General features: G+C 23.1%; 2 protein-coding genes across 2 annotated transcripts in view; both read left to right on the top strand.

Moving 5' to 3' along the window:
• The window catches only part of LOC134826950 (WSCD family member AAEL009094), a 76,622-nt gene that overhangs the window by 37,347 nt on the left and 18,317 nt on the right, over window positions 1–20,958 (top strand). The gene's annotated exons all lie outside the window — the stretch shown is intronic.
• Window positions 16,467–18,299, top strand: LOC134837908 (zinc finger protein 808-like). The gene has a single exon (XM_063853301.1). The coding sequence runs from the start codon at window positions 17,133–17,135 to the stop codon at window positions 18,297–18,299; it is 1,167 nt and encodes a 388-aa protein (XP_063709371.1). The 5' UTR covers window positions 16,467–17,132.

Raw genomic sequence — 20,958 nt, 5'->3', positions numbered from 1 at the left:
ATAAAAATTAAAATAAAAAAAATTAATTAATTAAAAAAAAAATTGAAAAAAAAAAATAAATTAAAAAAATTAATTAATAATTTAAAATTTAAATTTTTTTGATTTTTAAAAAAAATCTTAAAATTTTAAAAATTAAATAAAAATAAATTTTTAAAAATTTTTAATAATAATTTTTTTTTAAAAAAAAATTAAATTAAACACGTGGCTTTAAAAAATTAAATGAACCACAAGGTTTAAAAAAATTAAATGAACCACGTGGTTTAAAAAAAAATTAAATAAATCATTAAATAAAAATTTAATTAATTCCAAACCGAAAAAAATTTCAAATTAAAAAATAATAGCTTTGAAATCCATTCAGTTTAATTTACTAAAAAATATTCAAAATAATAAAAAAAAAAAAAAAAAAAAATTCATTAAAAAAGTTTATTTAAAATTAAATAAATTTTTGTTCTTTCAATAATATTTAAAAAAATTACCTTAAAAAATTTTTTAAAAAAAAACAATAAAAAATTATTTAATTTAATTTATTAAAAAAAATAAAAAAATTATAATTTTAAAAATAGTTAAGAAAACATTTTTAACAAAAAATTATTTATATTAAATTTTCTTTTTTTTTTAGTAAAATTTTATAAAAAGTTTAAAATATTATTTAATAAATTACATTAAAAAATATTTAAATTGACTTAGATTTTTTTATAAACTTTAAATTTGCAATAAATAAAATTTTTAAATTTATTTATATTCAATTCGATTTTTTAAATTATTTTTTTTCTGTTTAAAATATTTTTAATTAATTTAATTCAATTAAGTTAATTAATAATTTAATTAGTTTAATTAAAATTAAAAATTCAATAATTTTTTAAAAAATAATATTTCAAACAGAAAATAAAATAATTTGAAAAAATCAAAAAAATCACATTTCCCGCCATTTCTTATAAAAAAGCACACTTTGACCTACTTTTTTAACAAAAAAATTTTTAAAAAAATAATAATGCTATTAAAAAATGTTATTAACTGGCAGAACTGGAGTGTGTGGGCACACGAGAGTGGCATGACACACAATCATAATAATAATCATAATCATTAACAAACACTTTATATTTTCAATTATCTCGGACCAAATTAAACTCATTACCGAGAAAATTGTACGACGAAATCATATTAAGGGATTAAAATGGCGCTGAATTTTAAATTTTGCTCATATGTGACGATATTGCGAACCAAAAATAAATATTTGGTTATTAAAATATATATTGTGTGTGTGTGTTTGCAATTCGAAAGTAAACTGAAATGACAAGGACAGATTTAGTTGGCTATATAATTGGGACAATAATCATATCCTGTGGCAGGAAGTAGATCTAAATTATGGGGTATCATGTTTTCCCTTTGGGAATGTTCAACGCAAAATTATATTTTATGCTAATTAATTAAATTTAATTAATGAACGAAATTATTTGCTTAATGAATGTGTCAAAGCAAATATTTAAAAAAAAATAAAAAAGAAAAATATTTCATTATGAAAAGCCAAATTTGTAATTAATGCAAATGGATCGTTGGTATTGTCATAGCAATTTTTTTAAAAAAAGGATTAACTTGAAATTTTAGTAAGCTAACTTAATCCTTTAGATGGAATTAAAAGTTCAATGTGCTTGACTTGTGTTTGAACATTTAGCTTAATTTTTTTTATCTTTCTTAACAAAATTTTTGTTCTAATTGTCATACATTTTTTATTAACATTTTTTATTAACTTGAATTTTTTTTATATATTTTTTCATATTCTTTTATTTTTTTTTTGTATTTTATAGAAAAATGTAAATTTATAAATTTTTTAGATGAAATTTTTGATTTGAATTTAAATTTTTTGTTTTTATTAAAAATTCGGTATTTTTTACGTATTTTTTATTTTTCAATTTTCAAGCTTAAGAACCTTCAAAATGACATCCAAAGAATTTTAATAATTTTTGATGAAAAGCTTAAAAATTATTAAATAGACAAAATTCATAAATTGTATTTTAATATAAATTATTTTTTTTGACAAATTTTAAAATAATTGAATTTATTAATTAAGAAAAAAAATAATTTTAAATAATAAAAATTAATGAATTTAAATTATTTAAATAAAGAATAAATTTAAATTAATTTGGAAAATTAAATAACAATAATTAATTAATTTTAAAAAAATTTAAATTTTAATTCAGTTAATTCAATTTAATTTTAAATTGGTTAAAATTAATAAAAAAAATATAAAAAATAATTTAATTTAAAATTATTTAAATTACGTATTTTCATATTAATTAATATTTGACAAATTTGAAGCATGTAATTAATGTAATTATTTAAATTAATTTTTCTAAATTTTTTTTTTGTAAGTTTTTAAGCTTGAAATTTATTTATTTTTTTTTTAACTTAAAATTGAAGAAAAAAATAAAATATTTTCAAATAATATAACTGACTTTCTACAAAATTATGATATTACCCCATATTGACTACTGCAGTACTATTTTATTTTTGAAGAAAAAGGATGAAATTGAAACAATCCAAAAAAAGAAAACTTTTACAAATTTTGACGGAAGGAAACAGATACAGCAGGATAAGTGACATGTTGAAACAAGCAAAATTATTAAAATTATTGCAACGAACATTTTTAACATTCTGTTCAACAAAAATTTGCTTTTAAACGTTTTTTTACATCCAACAAGCTTAAATTAAAAGATTAATTTTTAGTTAATTTTTTTTAATTAAATTATTAAAAAAAAATTCTTCAAAAATTTAAATTATTTTTTTTTAATTTTTTATTTTATTTTGTTTTATTTTTAATTTTGTTACTTTAATTTAAAATTGATAGATTTCAACTTTTTAAACTTTCAACTTGCAAAAGATTTTCTTAAAAACCAAAAAAAAAAAAAATTAATGAATAATAAAAACTCCAATTAAAGCAAAGAATAAGAAATTAATTCAGTTGAAATCCCACAGACTGTAAATAATCCAAAAAAGTGACAGTCACTTTTCATCCACGAGGCGACAGCCCCCCAACTCTCTATCAAACACATTTCGCCAACCGCATTGTTAGCTTGTAAAAACCACTGTCATTTTGTTCATGAATTATGATTTTATTATTATTTTATATAATATTTTATTTATATTAAATGTAGTGTAAAATGTAATTATTCTGAACAAACATTTTTTTTCTCGTGTCTGCGTTTAATCAAATTTCATTTAATAAACACAAATGCCTTTTTCCACAAAAAAAAAATTAAAATTCCAACAAACTCGTATTCAAATGCGAATTTAACGCAATTTTTCATTAATATTATTTTTGCACTTTATTTTTTTTTTTTTTTGCGCGCCTTGCTGAAGATCATATCTCGCGATTTAAATTACAAATTTTAATTATATCGCTCTCGTAATTTATTCACGCTGCAGGAATTATATTATTATATGAAATGTCGTCAATCACAATTGTATCAGAAATTCTTGTTTATTTCATTTTAATTTTCGAGCTGTTCTCCATCAGCTTGTTACAAAACTGTAGCAATAATAATGCTATCGATGATGATGATGATGATAACTGTAATTGATAGATTCAATTGTTAATTTTAATCTCTTTCTCTTGCTGCTGCTGAAAACATTTCATTTACAGTAATCTCCTTATTATATTTACTCTTGATGGGATTCTGTTCATTTTACAAAAAAAAAAAAAAAAAAAAAAAAAATTAAAATGTTTTTCGAATAATAAAAAATGGCGTCGATTGAAATTTTATGCACGTTCGAAATTTATTAGACACGAACGCGTATTTTTTTCCATTGTTTTAATTTCATTTTAATGAGAAAAATCCTTATCTCTCGCGTTTCGCCTTAAAAAAATTTCTGGATCAAAAAACAGTCGAAAATTTACGGCTTTTTCTCTTCGCCCGCCGTCGTTCTGTCATCACCGCCTAAAATAAACATTTTCGATGCCGCCACGTGAGTGTCACCGAAATACGAGAACATGCATAACCGTAACTTATATCAAAACATTTATCACTTCCTAAGCCATATCGCTTTGTGTTAAATATTGTGTCACGCAATTTGACAATATTTTTATGTTGCCTTCATACGACTTTTATAATGTAATTATTTAAAGTGCCAAAAGCGAGTCACGAGTTTCGTCGTTCTGAGTTTCGGAGCTCTTGTTAGAGAATTTTAATGATTATTGGGGTTTTATTGCAAAATTCTGGCGGAGAGTAAAGAGATGACAGAGGATTATCTTGCAGATTTTGAGTAATGATAATTATTTTTGTAACCAGAGATGGATTATGAGAAGTTACATGAAATGTTTTTTGAGGGTAAATAATAACTTATGACTTTAAGTAGCAAATTAATTAAGAGCTTAAAAAAATTAAATTAAATTTTAATTAAAAAAAAAAAAAAAAATTTTTTTTTGACTAAAATTTATTCTGAATATATTTTTTTTTTTAATTTTAAAATTAAATCCAATTTAAGTTAAAATATTTTATTCGAAAGTTAATTTTGAATTAAAAAAAAATAAATAAAATAAAAATAAATATAATTAAAAAAAATAAATTAAAAACAAATAAATCAAAAATAAAAGTTTTAAAAAATTTTAAAGTTTATAAAAAAAATAAAATTTATTTTTTAAAAAATTAAAAAAATGTTAAGAAATTTTTTTTAGCTTCTTTGGAATTTTTTTAAAAATTGAAAAGTTAAAAAAATGCTTTTTTATTTATCTATGAAAAATTCTAAAAAAATGATATAATAAAAAAAAAATAAAATAAATAAAAAAGTTCCTCAAATTTCAATATTTTTTTAGCTTAATAAATTGAAATTTAAATTAAATGATAAAAATTCCAAAAATTCCAAAACTAAAAATTAACTAATTAAATTCAAATTTAATTTCAATTATTAAATTTAATAAAATTTATTTAAAATTAAAATTAAATTTGTTTAATTAATAATTTTCTAAAATTTTAAACTTGAGTAAAGTAAAAAAAATCGTCTAAAGCTCAAAATAAGTAAAAACTCATTTTTTTCATATAATTTTTGAAAATTTAAAATAAATTAAATTGAAGTTAAAAAAGTAAAATAATTAAAAAAGAAAAAATCAATAAACAATTAAAAATAAATTTTAAAAAATAATAAAAAACAAAGTTGAAAAAAAATTGAAAAATTTGTTTTTAAAAAAATTAAAAATTTTTGAGACAAGTTTATGTTTTTGTTATTCTGAAGATAAGTTAAAAAAAAAAGGAAAATAAAAAAAAAAAAATTTTTCCTGAAAGAATCTTGAAAATAAATTACTGAAAAGAGAAATCATAAAAGATAGAAAAAATAACCTCAAATGTTTTTTAGCTTTCGAAATATTTTTTTATTAAATTAGATGAAAATAAATAATTTAATTAATTAATTAATATTTTTTTTAAATTAAAAAAATGATTAAAAAATTAAAGAAATTTAATTAAAAAATTATAAAATTTTAATTAAAATGAATTCAATTTAATTTAATTAATTTTTTTTTAATTTAATAATCAATTAATTAAATCAAATTAAAACGAATAAAATTTTTTTACTATTTTTTTTAGAAAAATTTTCTTAAAATTTTAAATCCTCAAATTTGTTAATAAAATAATTTTTTCAACATTTTAAAAGATTCTTAATTAAAAATCTCACTTCCATCTCTGGCAGTAATGCATCTTTGCTACGTTAGCCATAAATTGCACATCTGACTGAAATTCTCTCCCATAGAGTGGTTTGTGTAGAATTACCACAAAATGATGTTAGACGATTAATTATTCAAATTATTAGCATTTTAGTGCACAAAAACATTGCACATTATGAGGAAATGTTAGACATTCTCGGCTTTTTCCCTGCCTTTGTTCACTCACATGGCAACATTTATTAATCCTGTCATGCATGCATGTTGCCTTTTCTCTCGCATGAGATGTAATGTCTCCGATACGAGCGACGTCGGTTAATAAGTGCGGGGAAATTAAAATGTCAAGAGCTTTCCTGGATGTTGCTCGAAAGTCTTCTTCCGAGTGTTTGTTTGCCGTTTTTCGTGCAGTGAAAGATAAAAACAAATGGCGCAAACATTTATCACGAGGCAGCCCATCAAGCGGGACGACGCAAAATGTGCAAAAGGTACGAAATTCCAATGAATATTAATTAGAAGAGAGATGAATATAAATGAGTTATGGTCTCGCTTTTCCCCAGATGATACACACTCCGACACAAACAAAAAAGCGTATCGTGAATAATTACTTTACAAATAAACATTTAAATCAATTATCATCGAAAAATATGGGGCAGATGTACTCTCCGATGTTATTTCAAGTGAATTTTTGCACTAATTGACTTTGTTACAGACGAAAATCGGGCGAGTTAGGCGAGTTGTCGATCTAAATTTCGTTTTTGGTTGTCATCCGCCGAAATCAGTGAGCGAGAATTTCGTGCCATGATTGCTCGATTATTTGCTTGTCGTTTCCCATAATTGGCATTCATTGACGGAAAATGCGAAATTATGTCAAGAGGAGGATGTTACTGATTTTGCTGAATTATTGTTGCGTCATAGTCGATAATTTTATTGTACTGTTCCGGAGAAATGGACTTCCGAGAATTCTTGATGAAGCAAATATTTTGGGTTGGCATTATTAACGTCACTTAATATTGATGGATTTGAATGCTCTTTACTTATTAAATTCTTAAATTTGAGAGATTATCAAGTCAGATTCTGAAAAATAAAAAAAAACTTAGAATAAAAAAATATTTTTTAAAACTCATTTTTAATAATTTCAAAATAATTTAATTTATTCATTAACAAAAAAATAAAATAAAAAAAATATTAATTAATTAATAAATTAAATTATTTTTAATTAATTCTATTAATTAATTAATTATGTATTTTAAAAATTTTTAACTCATCAATTATTAATATAAAAAAAATATTTAATTAATTTAAAATAATATATAATAAAAAAATAATTTAATTAAATTAATAAATTTTAATTAATTATTAATTAATTTAAAAAATTTTGAAAATAAAATAAATAAATTTTGATTAAATTTTTTTATTTTAAAAAAATAATTAATAAATAAAAATAAATTTAAAAATTTAATAAAATATTAAATAATAAAAATAAATAAAATAAAAAATAAATTCATTTTTTTTTTCAAAATTTATTAAATTTTTTTTATAATTAGTAAACGTTAAATTAATTTTATTCATTAATAATTAATTTTAAATTAATTCAAATTTATTAATATTATTAAATTAATTAATATTTTTTTTTAATTTAATTAAAAATTAGTAAAAAAATTTTTTCATTAATTAATTAATTTTTTATTTAATTAAGTTTATAAAAAATAAAATAAAAATAATTAATTAGTTTGAATATAATTAAATTTTTATTTATAAATTTTCATTTAATAAAATTTAAAAAAAATAATTAATAAATTTTAATAATAAAAAAAATTGATTAATAAATTTTTATTATTTAATTATTTTTAAAAAATTAATAAATTCAGCTTTAAAATTTTAATTAAAAAAAATATTTAAACTTTTTACTTGAAAAAATTTCAAACAAATTAAATATTTTTTCCCTTCAAGCATTTACCGATTCTCGGATTTATGAATCTTGTTTACCCATATTTTTAATGAAAATTGTAATTTCATTCAAGAAAACCATTGACCGAATAACAGCTCCTTCTAGATATTTTTTTTTTGTTTTTTTCTTCAGATACTGAAAGATTAAGCAATCGTAAATTTATTGCACAAGTTGTAATAAATTTCCAAAGAGAAAACTTTGCTTTCGACAATCTTCGACAATGCTTTACGTTTCTTGCAAATAACGAAGAAAACTAGAGCAAAACTGTAAATCTTTCCATTCATTAAAGATTTTACTGTTTTCAGAGACTGTTTTTTTTTGTAACATAAAAATAACAAAAAAAACGAACAAATTATTTATATTTAAGTACACATAAAAATATTGCTTTCTGCATTGCCTTGCAGATTTTTATCGTCATGGTTTTGATGTTTCGAGTTGGCATTGCACTTTGCAGAAATGCGATTTTATATTTTAAGGACTTGAATTTATAAAGAGGTTCATTTAAAACCTTCAGAAATAAATTTAAGCTCTTAATGAATTCTGAGCAATGAAATATTAGCAATTGTTGAATTCTCGGAAATCTCTTGATCTCATGAGACAAGAGCTGTCATATACAAGATATTACAAACTTTAGAATGTTTCTCGACAAACAGATATGAAACCAAAAAATTGCATTTTCAATTCTAAGAATTCGAACAAAGAATAACAAAATTGTTTCTTTAACCAAAGTCAATAAAAATTATTGGAGAAGAAAATTATTCAATAATTCGACGAAATTGGTCATTTTAGAATTTTATCGAAATCGTTAAAATTCTGTAAAGAAAAAAATTAATTCATCAATCCTTAATATAAATTAAAATTATTTTATTAATTTAAAAAAAATAAAAATTTATAATTAATTAAAAAAATTTAATTTTATTAAATTTAAATTTTTATTTGATGAAATTGTAATTTTTTTTTTTATATTTTTTAATTAATTTTTTTTTTTTTTTTAAAATTTTTTATTAAATTTATTTATTTTTAAAATTATAAATTAATTCAATATTTATTTAATGATTAAATTCATATTTAAAATTAAATCATATTTTTTTCTAAAAAAAAGTTTTTGAATTTATTTATTTATTTTAATTAATTACTTATTTTATTTTTTATCAATTAATTAATTTTATTAAAAATAAAATAAAAATAATTAATAAATTTTAATTATTTTTTTTAAAATTAATTTATTTATTTTAATAAAAAATTAATTTAAATTAATAATTTTTAATTTTATTAATTTAATTATTAATTTTTAAAACATTTTTTTAAAACTAATTATTTAAATAAATTTATTTTTTAATTATTTAAATTTTAAAAATTAATAAATTTAGCTTTTAAGTACTATTAAAAAAAAATATTTGAATTCTTTTATAAAGCTCTTAAAATTGAACCAAACTTAATTTTTTGGTTCAATTTCGAGCTTTATAAAAACTTACGATTTCGATAAAATTCTGTTTTAACTAATTTCGTCGCTAATTCAAATTTTTGCTTCGTGTCAAAAAAATTCATTTCCCATTTAAAACCAAAAACCCATCACAAAAATACTTTTAACCAAACATTTTTAGTTAATTGATAATGAAAGTCCAGCACGAAGTGATGCATAAAACGATAATTAGAGGTCTCGTTAAAAGTTTAAACCGACAATAATAATAATGATCATCATAAATACAAAAATTATCATGAAATTTAATGGCTATGGTGCCTCGTCGCTTCGCCACATAATATCAAAATCAGGAAAACCAACAAAAACCAATCAGAATCAATATTTACGAATTATATCACGAACATAGAAAAGTATGGATAGTTCAGTAGATGAGAAATATCGAAAATTGTCCCAAGAGATTTGATATTTTCGGTCTATGGGAAAACTTTTTTTTTCATGCAGAGGATAATACTTTTCTTTATTTTCCGATTTGATGATGGAATTTGCATAGAGACTATCTTTGCTCTCTCTCTCGGTCTCATATTCATTTTAATAATCAATGAAGCAATTTCCTTTTATCTATCTTTTATTGGAGGAAAAATTTTCTCCTCGGAGTTGTATAAACACTCACTTAAGGATTCCGTTTGTGCATCAAATCAGTTTAGAACAACACAAAAGCCTTAAAGTGCAAGTAAAATATATCGGAGATTTTGTTATCAGTTTTTTTAGATGCTTTTTTATTGAAATTTCAATCGTGTCGTTCTGTATTTTGAGAATTTGCATTGGGTCAAAATTTTCATTGGGATTTTTTTTTAGAATTTGCATTAAGAAAAATTTTTAGAATGTACATTGGGCAAAAATTTAAAAATGTGCATTGGGACAAATTTTTAAAATGTACATTGGGTAAAAATTTAAAAATGTGCATTGGGACAAATTTTTAAAATTTGCCTTGAGAAAAATTTTTAAAATGTTCATTGGGTCAAATTTTTAGAATTTGCATTAAGAAAATTATTTAGAATGTGTATGGGGAGAATTTTTCTTGTAAAAACTTTTAAAAATGTGCATTGGGACAAATTTTTAGAATTTGCCTTGAGAAAATTTTTTAAAATGTGCATTGGGACAAATTTTTAGAATTTGCCTTGAGAAAAATTTTTAAAATGTGCATTGGGACAAATTTTTAGAATTTGCCTTGAGAAAAATTTTTAAAATGTGCATTGAAAGAAATTTTTAGAATTTGCCAAAATTTTTTAAAATGTCCATTGGGACAAATTTTTAGAATTTGCCTTGAGAAAAATTATTAAAATGTGCATTGGGACAAATTTTTAGAATTTGCCTTGAGAAAGCTTTTTAAAATGTGCATTGGGACAAATTTTTAGAATTCGTCTTGCGAATTTTTTTAAAATGTGCATTGGGACAAATTTTTAGAATTTGCCTTGAGAAAATTTTTTAGAATGTGCATTGGGACAAATTTATAGAATTTGCATTGAGAAAACTTTTTAAAATGTGCATTGGGACAAAGTTTTAAATTGTACATTGATACAAAAAAATATTTAAAAAAATTGTTTTTTTTTTTTGAAAAAATTCTCTAAAAAATGTTAAAAAAAAACAAAAAATTTTCAAAATTTTACTCGAACATTTTTTTTTGAAAAAATTTTGTGTATTTTTAACTATTTAGGGAACTTTTTCATGAAAAAGCATATTTTCAAAAATATTTTTTTTTGCATAATTTTTTTTTCACTGTGATATGCGATATCTTTGGTTTCAGTTTCTGCTGTGTATACCGACATATGTTACATTCAATTTAGATACAATTCCAAATAAAGTTAGATTTATTATTGATTGCTTTTATATTTATGTCTGACAATGTAAAAAGGAATTTATTTTCGTTGTGTTATCTCTGCTCTCGGGTAATGCGACATTTATGGTGTTGTCGACCAAATGTGGGAGGCAAAACAGTTGTTTGACACGGACAACAAAAGCTCATAAAACAAATGTTTGATTATGATTACACGAAAATAGATTATTATTATCACATTTTTTCTCTTTTTCACACAATTTCTCATTCTGTGCTTGGTCCGGGACTTTATTATGATTGTCTTGCATGTCAGTAATCAATTTATTTTTTTGGATTTTTTTTTACGATTTTTTTGCTTTTTCGGGGATATTTTGTGATACTTCAAATAATGAGATTCGATTTGTGTTAAGTCAGGTGAATCCATTACAGCAAATAGCAATAACAAGACACGAGTGTCAGTCATGTCTCACTCTCTTACTCTCGTTTTGTGCGTTGTTGTCGTTTTTTCGTGTGGAATAAGTCGATGATCATGTTGAATATTAGTGAAATTTATAGACAGGACCGGAAATCGGCTCAAGTATTTTAGGTATCGATTTGGAAAATCGAGACGAAAACAAAATTTGTTTTTCTTTGTGAATGGGGAATGAGTTTTAATGGAAAGTTGCGTATTTTTGATCGTTTGATAGGATTTTTTATTTGAAAATAACCAGACAACTCCATTTTTTATAGTTTTGAATAAAAAAGATTTTCTATTTATTTTTAATTATTCATTTTATTTAATAAAAAAAATAAAAAATTAAGATAAATAAAATAAAATCAAAAATAAATAGAAAAAAATTTTTTTTAACAAAAAATATTAAAAATATTTTTTTTAATTAAAAGTTTTTAAATTTATTTATATTTTATTTAATGAAAAAAAAAAAATAAATTAAAAATTAAATAAAATAAAAAATAAATAAAAAAATTAACAAAAAGTATTAAAAAATATTTTTTTTTAATTAAAAAGATTTTTTTAAAATATTTTTTTTTGTTTTTACAAAATTTCAAAAAAAAAAAAAAAAAAAAAAATAAAAAAATAAAAAAAAATAAAAAAAAAAAAAAAAAAAACAATAAAAAAATAAAAAACAATGGAGTTGCCTGATAATTTGTAAAAATTTTCCTTTGAGCGATCAAAAATAGAAAAACTGTTCATTAAAACTTATTTTCATTCATAAAGAGAAGCAAATATTTTTTCAAAAAACTTTTAATCATCTAATAATAATATTTTAATGAAGAATATCTATTTTTAGATAATTTTCTATGAATATTCTTTGCATAAAAATTAAATTTAAACAAAAATTAGCAAGAAATTCAAATATTTATATTAACAAAAAAAAATCTTCATATAAACTCCGAGAAAGGAGTTACCAAAAATACGTTTTGTACATTTTTAATGAAAATAAATGCTCCTAAGGCAAGAAAAAAAAATAAATATTAACCAATTCAATCCACGCCCCCGCCAAACACACACAAATTTGCCTCATGAGAAAAGGCAAGAAGAAAAAAAATATATCGAAACATCCGAAGGAATCAGGAAGTTGACGTTACAAAATGATTGAAAAGCGAAAAATGTTTCCGATCCATCGATTTTCCCCCAGAAATTTTTCGTTCATTTCTCCGTCAATTTGTATTTAATCTTAAAGTGTTTTTTTTCTCTCTTGCCTTAACACAAATTTACTGTCGAATCTATTCTATTGGGAAAAAGGGTTAGACAAATTTTCGATGTTTTTTCTGTCGAATTTTTTTTTTGTTTAATAGACTTCAGTCCATTAAAGGTGTTGTTTGAGTGCGTTGATAAAACGTTACGATATGAAGTTGGAAAAGGTAAAAGTTGAATTTTTGCTTGGTTTGGATTAACAGGGTAGCCCATTAACTTATGAAATGATTCGTCTCGAAAACGCATTAAAAACGTGTCCATCCCTTGGAATTTATGATTCTTTATGCAAGGAGAGGAGAAAGAGAAATAAAACTAGCAAAGCAAAACCAAATTTTATGACTTTTTGTCCATTTAACGATTAAATTTTATTTTACTGCTTAATTTGCTCGTAAAGTCTCTCTTTCTCACTTTAGCGCATAGAAAACCTTTGGGAATGGACTTTAATCTATTTTCTCGCATTTAGAAGAAAAATGCGATTTTATTCAAGAACTAACGTCCTTTTTATTACTTTGAATTTTTAATTTAATTTTTAATTGGGGAAAAAAATTTAATTAAAAAATTTAAAATTAAAATTAAATTAATTAAAAATAGAAAATAAAATTATTTTTGAGTTGTAAATTAAAAATATAAAAATTTGAAAATGTGCATTGGGAAAAAATTCAAAAATGTGAATTGGGGAAAAATTTCAACTCAAAAATCTAAAATTAAAATTAAACTAATATTATAATTAAAAAAATTAGAAAAAAAAATTTTTTTTGAATTAAGAATTTAGATATGAACATTTAAAAATGTGCATTGGGATAAAATTTTAAAATATTAATTAGGCCAAAATTAAAAATGTGCCTTGGGATGACATTTTATATTAATTGTCTTTTGATGAAAATTTAATATTTTATGTATAATTTAGAAAATTCTTTAAATAATAATTTGAAATGTGCATTGGGTTAAGTCACGTGGCTAAAAATTTGAATAACCGATTTTATCGTTGATTTTTCTTCCAACGACGACTTTTTACCATTTTTTTTAAGACAACTTGGGAAGGTTTGAGTATCGTTGTTATATTAGTCATTCGTCATGTCGAGCAAATTATGATCTCATACTGTTCGCTCCTCGAACGAAGAACCCTTTTATCGCTCTTGTAGGAAATAAACACAATTTTAATGACTTTTTAGTAGCTCTTAACTATGCACTAATAACGGACGAAGAAACAACGAGGAGCGAGGGTGTTGTTTTTCTGTAAATATATCTCCGCTCGTAAATAAGAGGTTACGAAGCTTACTGACGCCTTTTCATTATTATTATTATAACAAAAGGATGTAATTATTCAGATCTTGCTCGCTTTTTCTTGTTTACGAGCACAAATCATGCCTTGATTCGCTTTTTTCCTCGGCGCGAAAATTATTGTTTCAGGACATTAAAGGTCGAGCGCAAAGTGCAGCGGCGGTTGGTCTCTTATAGTATGCAAATATAATTATATTTAAATAACTACTCTCGCAGTATGAAATTATGAACTTTTTTGTTCTTCCCTGTGTGTTGCGTTGAGAACTTTTCATGAATTATTAATGAAATTCAGAGAGCAAAATTATTATTATTATTATGAACAAATTATTCGTTAAATAAAGCAGATCGCTGGCTTTTCACTTTATTGTATACTTAAATAAAAATGGTAATTTAAGTTTTTTACTTCTGTGACATAATTTTAAAGTTTAGATTCTCGGGAGTCTGAACACAAACTTTGCTTCCAAGAGACTTTTTTAGTTGAAATTTTCTTAACAAGGAAACTTTTTTAAGTGTTCTACTTTGCTACTTGAGATCGAAAGCTGAATTTCCAATTATTTTCAATTGAATTTGAAACCCTTTTGTCTTCCTCTTAAGATTTTGTAAGGCTCTTTGTTCGTTCTGAGTATGTTTCTATTATATATGTCAGAAATTTTTAGTTTGATCATAAAAATATGAAGTTCACTATTGTCATTTTCAATTTATTTTTACGTTTCAGGAGTCTTTTGTAATGTTTAAATGACAATCAGTAAGATATTTTTTTTTCAATTTAAAGAATTTATGAAATAATATTTGCCATTTTTTGAAAATTTAATAACAAATTTTAGTTTATTTGGCGCCAAAACTTTAATAGTTCAAATTTTCCCGCCATTTTTAAAATTTAATTTAGGATTTTAAAATATATTTTGTAAATTTTTTATAAATCTACTTGAGTTTTGCTTTTAAAAACTTATTTGGCGCCAAAATTTTCCCGCCATTTTTAAAATTAAAATTTTTTTCATTTAAATCTTTTCTTTGGATTTAATTTATTAATTTTATTTTAAATTGGAATTTAAATCCAAATTTTGTAATTTTTTTTATAAATCTACTTGAGTTTTATTTTTAAAAACTTATTTGGCGCCAAAACTAAAATGATTCAAAATTTCACGCCATTTTTTGATATTTTAAAATTTTTTGTATTCAAACATTTTCTTTCATTTTGAAAAAATTTTTAAAAATATTTAAATTAGCAATTAAAAACAACTTTTGTAAATTTATCAGAAATCTACTTGAATTTCAATTTGGCGCCAAAATTAAAAAAGCTTCATTTTAGTAATTTTCGCGCCATTTTCAGTAAATTTTTAATTAAACTGAATCCACAAATCCCTTTTTTCTAAACAAATTTTGGTTAGTTTTCACCGAATCTATTGAACATGTAATTCAAGCTTCCGCTTAAAACAAAAAGTGCACCAAATCCGATATTCATTCGTTTAATAAAATTTCCTTGTTTTAAAATCCATAGATTTAGTTTTGCTAAATCCTCGTATCCTCGGATATATTTTTGCACCGTATAAAAAATTCAGCAACGTTAACATCCAATCAAATAGAGTTAGATCATCATCATGTTCATGTAGCTAAAATTTTTATATGGCTTGGCTATGTAAAAAGACCCATTTGAAAGTTTGTCATGCAAAAAATCAAGCACTTATCATTCAAATCCATTTGATTGCATGCAATAACTTTCATCTGCAGGCAATCTTTTTTTCATTTATTAAAACTACACACACTCCTCTATTTCACTTATTTCATTTTCATTTTGCTGCAGTGACAGTGGCAACATGCCTTTTATATGTTATTCTTTGATTTTAAATAAGGTTCAGTCAATCATTTGTTTAACATTTGCACACGCAGCGTTTTTATTCGATATTTCTCGCAATTCTGACGAGAAATTTCTACTTATTTTAAAACAATTTAAATGAACTGTGAGAGTTTCGGTGAATTTTCCCTCGCTTTTTCTATCATGACGCTTTGTATGAGATCAAAAGTGCTTTCAAATCGCTTTCATATTGCTTACACCGGCTTTCAAATGTCATTTTAGTCACTTTCCTCATGGAAATCCATTAGTAAATTATTTTTTGATGTGCAAAAAAACGTAAACAAAGCAAAAATCCTGTAAAAAAATAATTTTTAGCATTTAAAAAATAAATTTTATACCTGTAAAGTACAAATAAACGTAAAAAGTCCCATAAAATGTTGGAAAAATGACACAAGAAATCGATGTAGTACTAAAAATCAATGGAAATGAATTTCTTCATTCATCAATAGTATCAAAAGAGGAATTGTGCCGCTTGAATATCAACAGTAGACGACAAAAAGTTCCCCAAAAAGACAATTCCAGCCTCCGAACTGAGTGCAAAAACTGCCAACAACGAATAATTTTGAATGTTTTTTGGTACAACGATGAACTTCTTGTAAAAAATGAGCCAAAAATCGTCATTGAGCCTCTTATTGAGCACATTAAAGACGAAATTAAGCAAAATTCATCAGATAGCGAGTCAAATTTCGATGAAGTTATTAATTCTGAACATTCAGAAAGCGAAAATGAACCTCCGCCAAAGAAATTTTGCACAGAAAAAATTTCTTTTGATGAAATTTTGTATCCGGGAATGACGTATCTCCTTCCAGCAGGTCTTAAATTACCCTCATTAACGAATGTTGAAGTTCCGTACTTCGAAATTGTCCCTCAAGACGATGGAACAGTCGTTTATTGCGAAAAAAAACGCAAGAAAAAATGCCCGATGAGAGTTACTAACTACGATCCTCGTAACACAAAATGTGATATTTGCGGCCATTCTGTTCCAAGTTCAGATCGACTAACAGCTCATCGCAAAGGACACATGTTTTTCAAGTTTACCGACGAAATTTGTCGCGGCTGTGGAAAAAATTGCGGCGATAATCCCACGGAAAAATTAAATCATTCATTTTTTTGCGTTGGAAAAGACAAAATTAACGGGCTTGGCATGCGTCGAATGCTCTTACGTGGGAAAAGATTACCAAAAATTACGAAATCATTTGAAGAAAAATCATCGCGGATATAACCCTGTACCGGAAAATAGTCGCGCCAACGAGGTTTCATGCGAATTATGCGGCGCAAAAATCATTGACGAAGCAGCTTTAATTGTTCATCAACAACAAAAATGCCCAAAATTGGAAGAACATCGCGAAAAAAAGAAAATCGAAATACAAGAATATCTTAAAAATTTAGATTTACCTTCAACTACTGTCTTACCCGACATTGAAAAGCTCAAGGGGAAACATAGTAAGATGTACCCGCAACCAGATGGCGCTTCAATCTTTTTGAGCAGATCACGAACGCATCTTGAGATCATGAATTTCGATCCGCGCAGAGAGCGATGTGAACTTTGTGGCAAACCTCACATGCTGAAAAAGGCTGAAGTAGTCGAACATCGTTTAAAAAGACATTTTTTCCCAAATCCCGAAGATACAAAATGTCCCGGATGTGATAAAATTTGCTTAACTGCAGAACAAAAAATGGCGCATTCTCATTTTTGTCCGAAAAAAGACAAAATTCGTGTCAATTTCTGTCAAATTTGTGAAACGCAGTTTCCGAATTATTCAAAATATGCGAAACATTTGCGTAAAAGACACAATGGCGAAGGTTTAGATAAGAAATATATGTGTCATTATTGCAGCGCTACCTATGATACAACGAGGGAACTAAAATTGCATGTCATCAGACATGAAGATCCGCGCCCTTTTAAATGTCATCATTGCGCGGAAGATTTTAAAGGAAAAGTAGGGTTAGAAAGTCATTTAATTCGGATTCATTTCCCGCATATTGCGAAATATTCGTGTAACGTTTGTGATCCTCCCGTCTTATTTGCGAAGCCAAAAGCGTATAATGCGCATATTAACGCCGTGCATGTTCGTACGAAAGAACGCGAGCCATGTCCTTACTGTGGCGCCCTCATTCGTGTTGTCGGTATGGATTTGCATGTGCGACGTCAACACACGGAACACGATTTAAAGCAAAAGTTTCCCTGTGGCACGTGCGGAAAACTTTTCGTTAGTCAAACGAATCTCAAAGTTCATGAAAGAACGCATTTGCCGGAGCATGAAAGAGAATTCAAGTGTCGTTTTTGCGAGAGAAGGTTCAATTCGCGCGGCGTTTGTATCGAACACGAGAGATTTCATACCGGCGAAAAACCATACAAATGTGATATTTGCGGTAAAGGTTATGCGCGAAGTCAAACACTGAAAGATCACAAACGAGAGCATACGGGAGAAGTTTTTACGTGCCAAATTTGCGGGAAAACCTCGACAGATCGAGGGAATTTTAGGCATCACATGAAACAACATGAAAGTCAATTGGGCATGAAATTGACGTTGAATCAGGAGGATCGAAGGCTTGTCAAGTTACGCGTCATTACGGAAGAACAAGCTTTACGGGGCGAGGGACCGAGTAAATAAAAAAAAAAAAAAAAAAAAAAAATAAATAAAAAAATTAATTTAAAAAAAAAATTAATTTATTTTTTAATTTAATTTTTTTCAGGTTTTCCAATTTTTTAAAACTTCTTATGAAATTTCAAAAAAATAAAAAATTTATCAAAATTCCAATTTTTTTTTTCTTATTTTAAAAATCATTTAATGAATAATTAAATTTTTTCAAAAATAACAAAAATATTTTTTTTAAATAATTCAAAATAATTTAAAAAATTTAAATTTATTTTTAATTTTTAAAAAAATAATAAAAATAAAAAAAATTAAAAATTAAAAAAAAATTAAAAAAAAAAAAAAATTTAATTTTAAAAAAAAAATTCATGAAAAATTTAATTTTTAAAAATTCATGAAAAATTTAATTTTTAATAAAATTCATGAAAAATTTAATTTTTAAAAAAATTCATGAAAAATTTAATTTTTAAAAAAATTCATGAAAAATTTAATTTTTAAAAAAATTCATGAAAAATTTATTTTTAAAAAAATTAATGAAAAATTTAATTTTTAAAAAATTTAAAAAAAATAAAAAGATTTTTCTAAATAATAAAAAAAATTTTCTTTTAAACTCGTGAGTTTTCTCAAATTTTCCAATTCGTAAAATTTTATTTTTACATTTTTCAATTCAAATCAATTTCTCATGAGGGACAAATTCAATAAAAGTTCATAAAAATTTTCATAAAATAAAACGAAAGAAATTGAAAAAAAAGAGTTCAATAAAAACAATAAAAAAAGGTTTCAAAAAATCTTGTTCAGTCATCAAATATTCTAAATTTCTCCATTTATTCCCCTGATTACAAAGCAATAAGTCGAACAATAAAAGCGATCGGTAAAGAGCATATGGTGTCACTTTATCATTATTGTTTTATTCTCGCACCATCAACAACAACTGTCGCGTCGTCACTTTCTTCCTTCACACATCACGTCACATTTAACCGTCATTTAGATTTGATGTACACACATTTCATCGCGTCGCAGGATTTTCTTTTTCTCATTTCTCGGAAAACGCAAAATAACAGAAAATGATATAAATAATAGAGAAATTTTCATGTCAGTCACGAGAAAATGAACGAATGACGAATGTATCGGGATTTTATTGTTTCGCAAAATGAAATTTAATAGCAGTAAGCTTTTTTTTCTTGTTCCATTTAAAAAAGTACATGAGAAAAAAGCTGCGCTCGGTATTTATTTACAATTTCATTTAAAGGGCGTTTTGGAGAGAAAAATTGTTTTTAAAGGGTCTGTCATTTTTTTTTTTATTTTTTATTTCGAAAATTAATTTTAAAAAAATTAAATTAAAAAAAATAAATTTAAAAAAATTTTTTTTTTCGAAAATTAATTTAAAAAAAATTAAATTAAATTATAAATTAAAAATAATTAAAATAATTAAATATTTATTAATTTAAAATATTAAAAATTTATTAAAAAAAAAGAAAAAAAAATATATTTTTTAAATTAATTATTTTTTTAATTATTAAAATTAAAAAAAAAATAAAAATCGAAAAAACTATTTCAACACAAAAATTTTTAAAGAAAATTTCGAAATTGAGCTTCAATAATATTTTTTTTCATATTTTCTCTCCTTTACCGATCGAGTTTCCTTTTCTTTCCTGTCATGCTGTCTTTTATTTCCTCTTATTTGTTTCGTTTTTCGAATTCAATTGGAGAAAGGGAAAAACGCGTCTCACAAACGAAGAACAGAGAAAAAGAAAAGAAGCAAGAGAAAAAAACGAAGTAGACTTTCCAATTCATTTGAATCATGAGGAAATGCTTTGTTTTTTTGTTTGCTTCTAAATTTTCCTTTTGATTTATGAATACACTGGAACCAATGATGCGAAAAAATCACTGCGTTCAACCTTGGCAAATGGCATATTGGAGCTCTCAGTACCACAAATGAGCGAAGTAAAAGAGAAAAATTGATGGTTTTAATGGAATTTTGTGAAATTAAGAGACTTGAGCGCATTTTCAAAAAAAAAAAAAAAAAATAAAAAAAAATATTAAATTTAATTAAATAAAAAAAAATATAAATTTAATGAAAATTAATTTAAAAAATAATTTAAAAAAATTTAAAAAAATTTATATTTTTTTAAAATTATTTTTTAATTTTTTAAATCAAATTTTGAATGAATTCTAATATATTTTTTTTTTATTTTTCATTTTCAAATTAAAAAAAAAAATAAATAATAATAAAAAAAATAAAAATTTAATTAAAAATATAAATTTTTGTTAAACTAATTATTTTTTAAAATTTTTTTAATTTTTTTTTTATTTTTAAAGATTTTTTTTAAAAAAAATTTTAATTAATTAATTTTTTTTAATTAAAAAAAAAAAATTTAAAATAAAATAAAATAAAAAATAAATAAAAAATTTAAAAAAATAAAAAATAAATTAAAAAATTTCATCAATTTTACAAAAAATTAAATTAATTTTTTTAATTTTAATTTAAAAATTTAAAAAAAAAAAATTTTTAAAAATTTAAATAAAAATAATTTTTTAAAAAAAAAATAAATTAAAAAATGAAAATTTTAATAAAAATTTTCAAATTACAATTAAATTTAAATTTTTATTTTTTTTTTAAAACATTTGATAAAAAAATATTTTAAAATTCATTTAAAAAATTGATTTCAAGAATTTA

Source organism: Culicoides brevitarsis, chromosome 1, assembly GCF_036172545.1.
Source record: "Culicoides brevitarsis isolate CSIRO-B50_1 chromosome 1, AGI_CSIRO_Cbre_v1, whole genome shotgun sequence".
Classification (NCBI taxonomy): domain Eukaryota; kingdom Metazoa; phylum Arthropoda; class Insecta; order Diptera; family Ceratopogonidae; genus Culicoides; species Culicoides brevitarsis.
The sequence above is the reverse complement of the archived record's forward strand: the minus strand, read 5'-3'. Positions and strand labels throughout refer to the sequence as shown.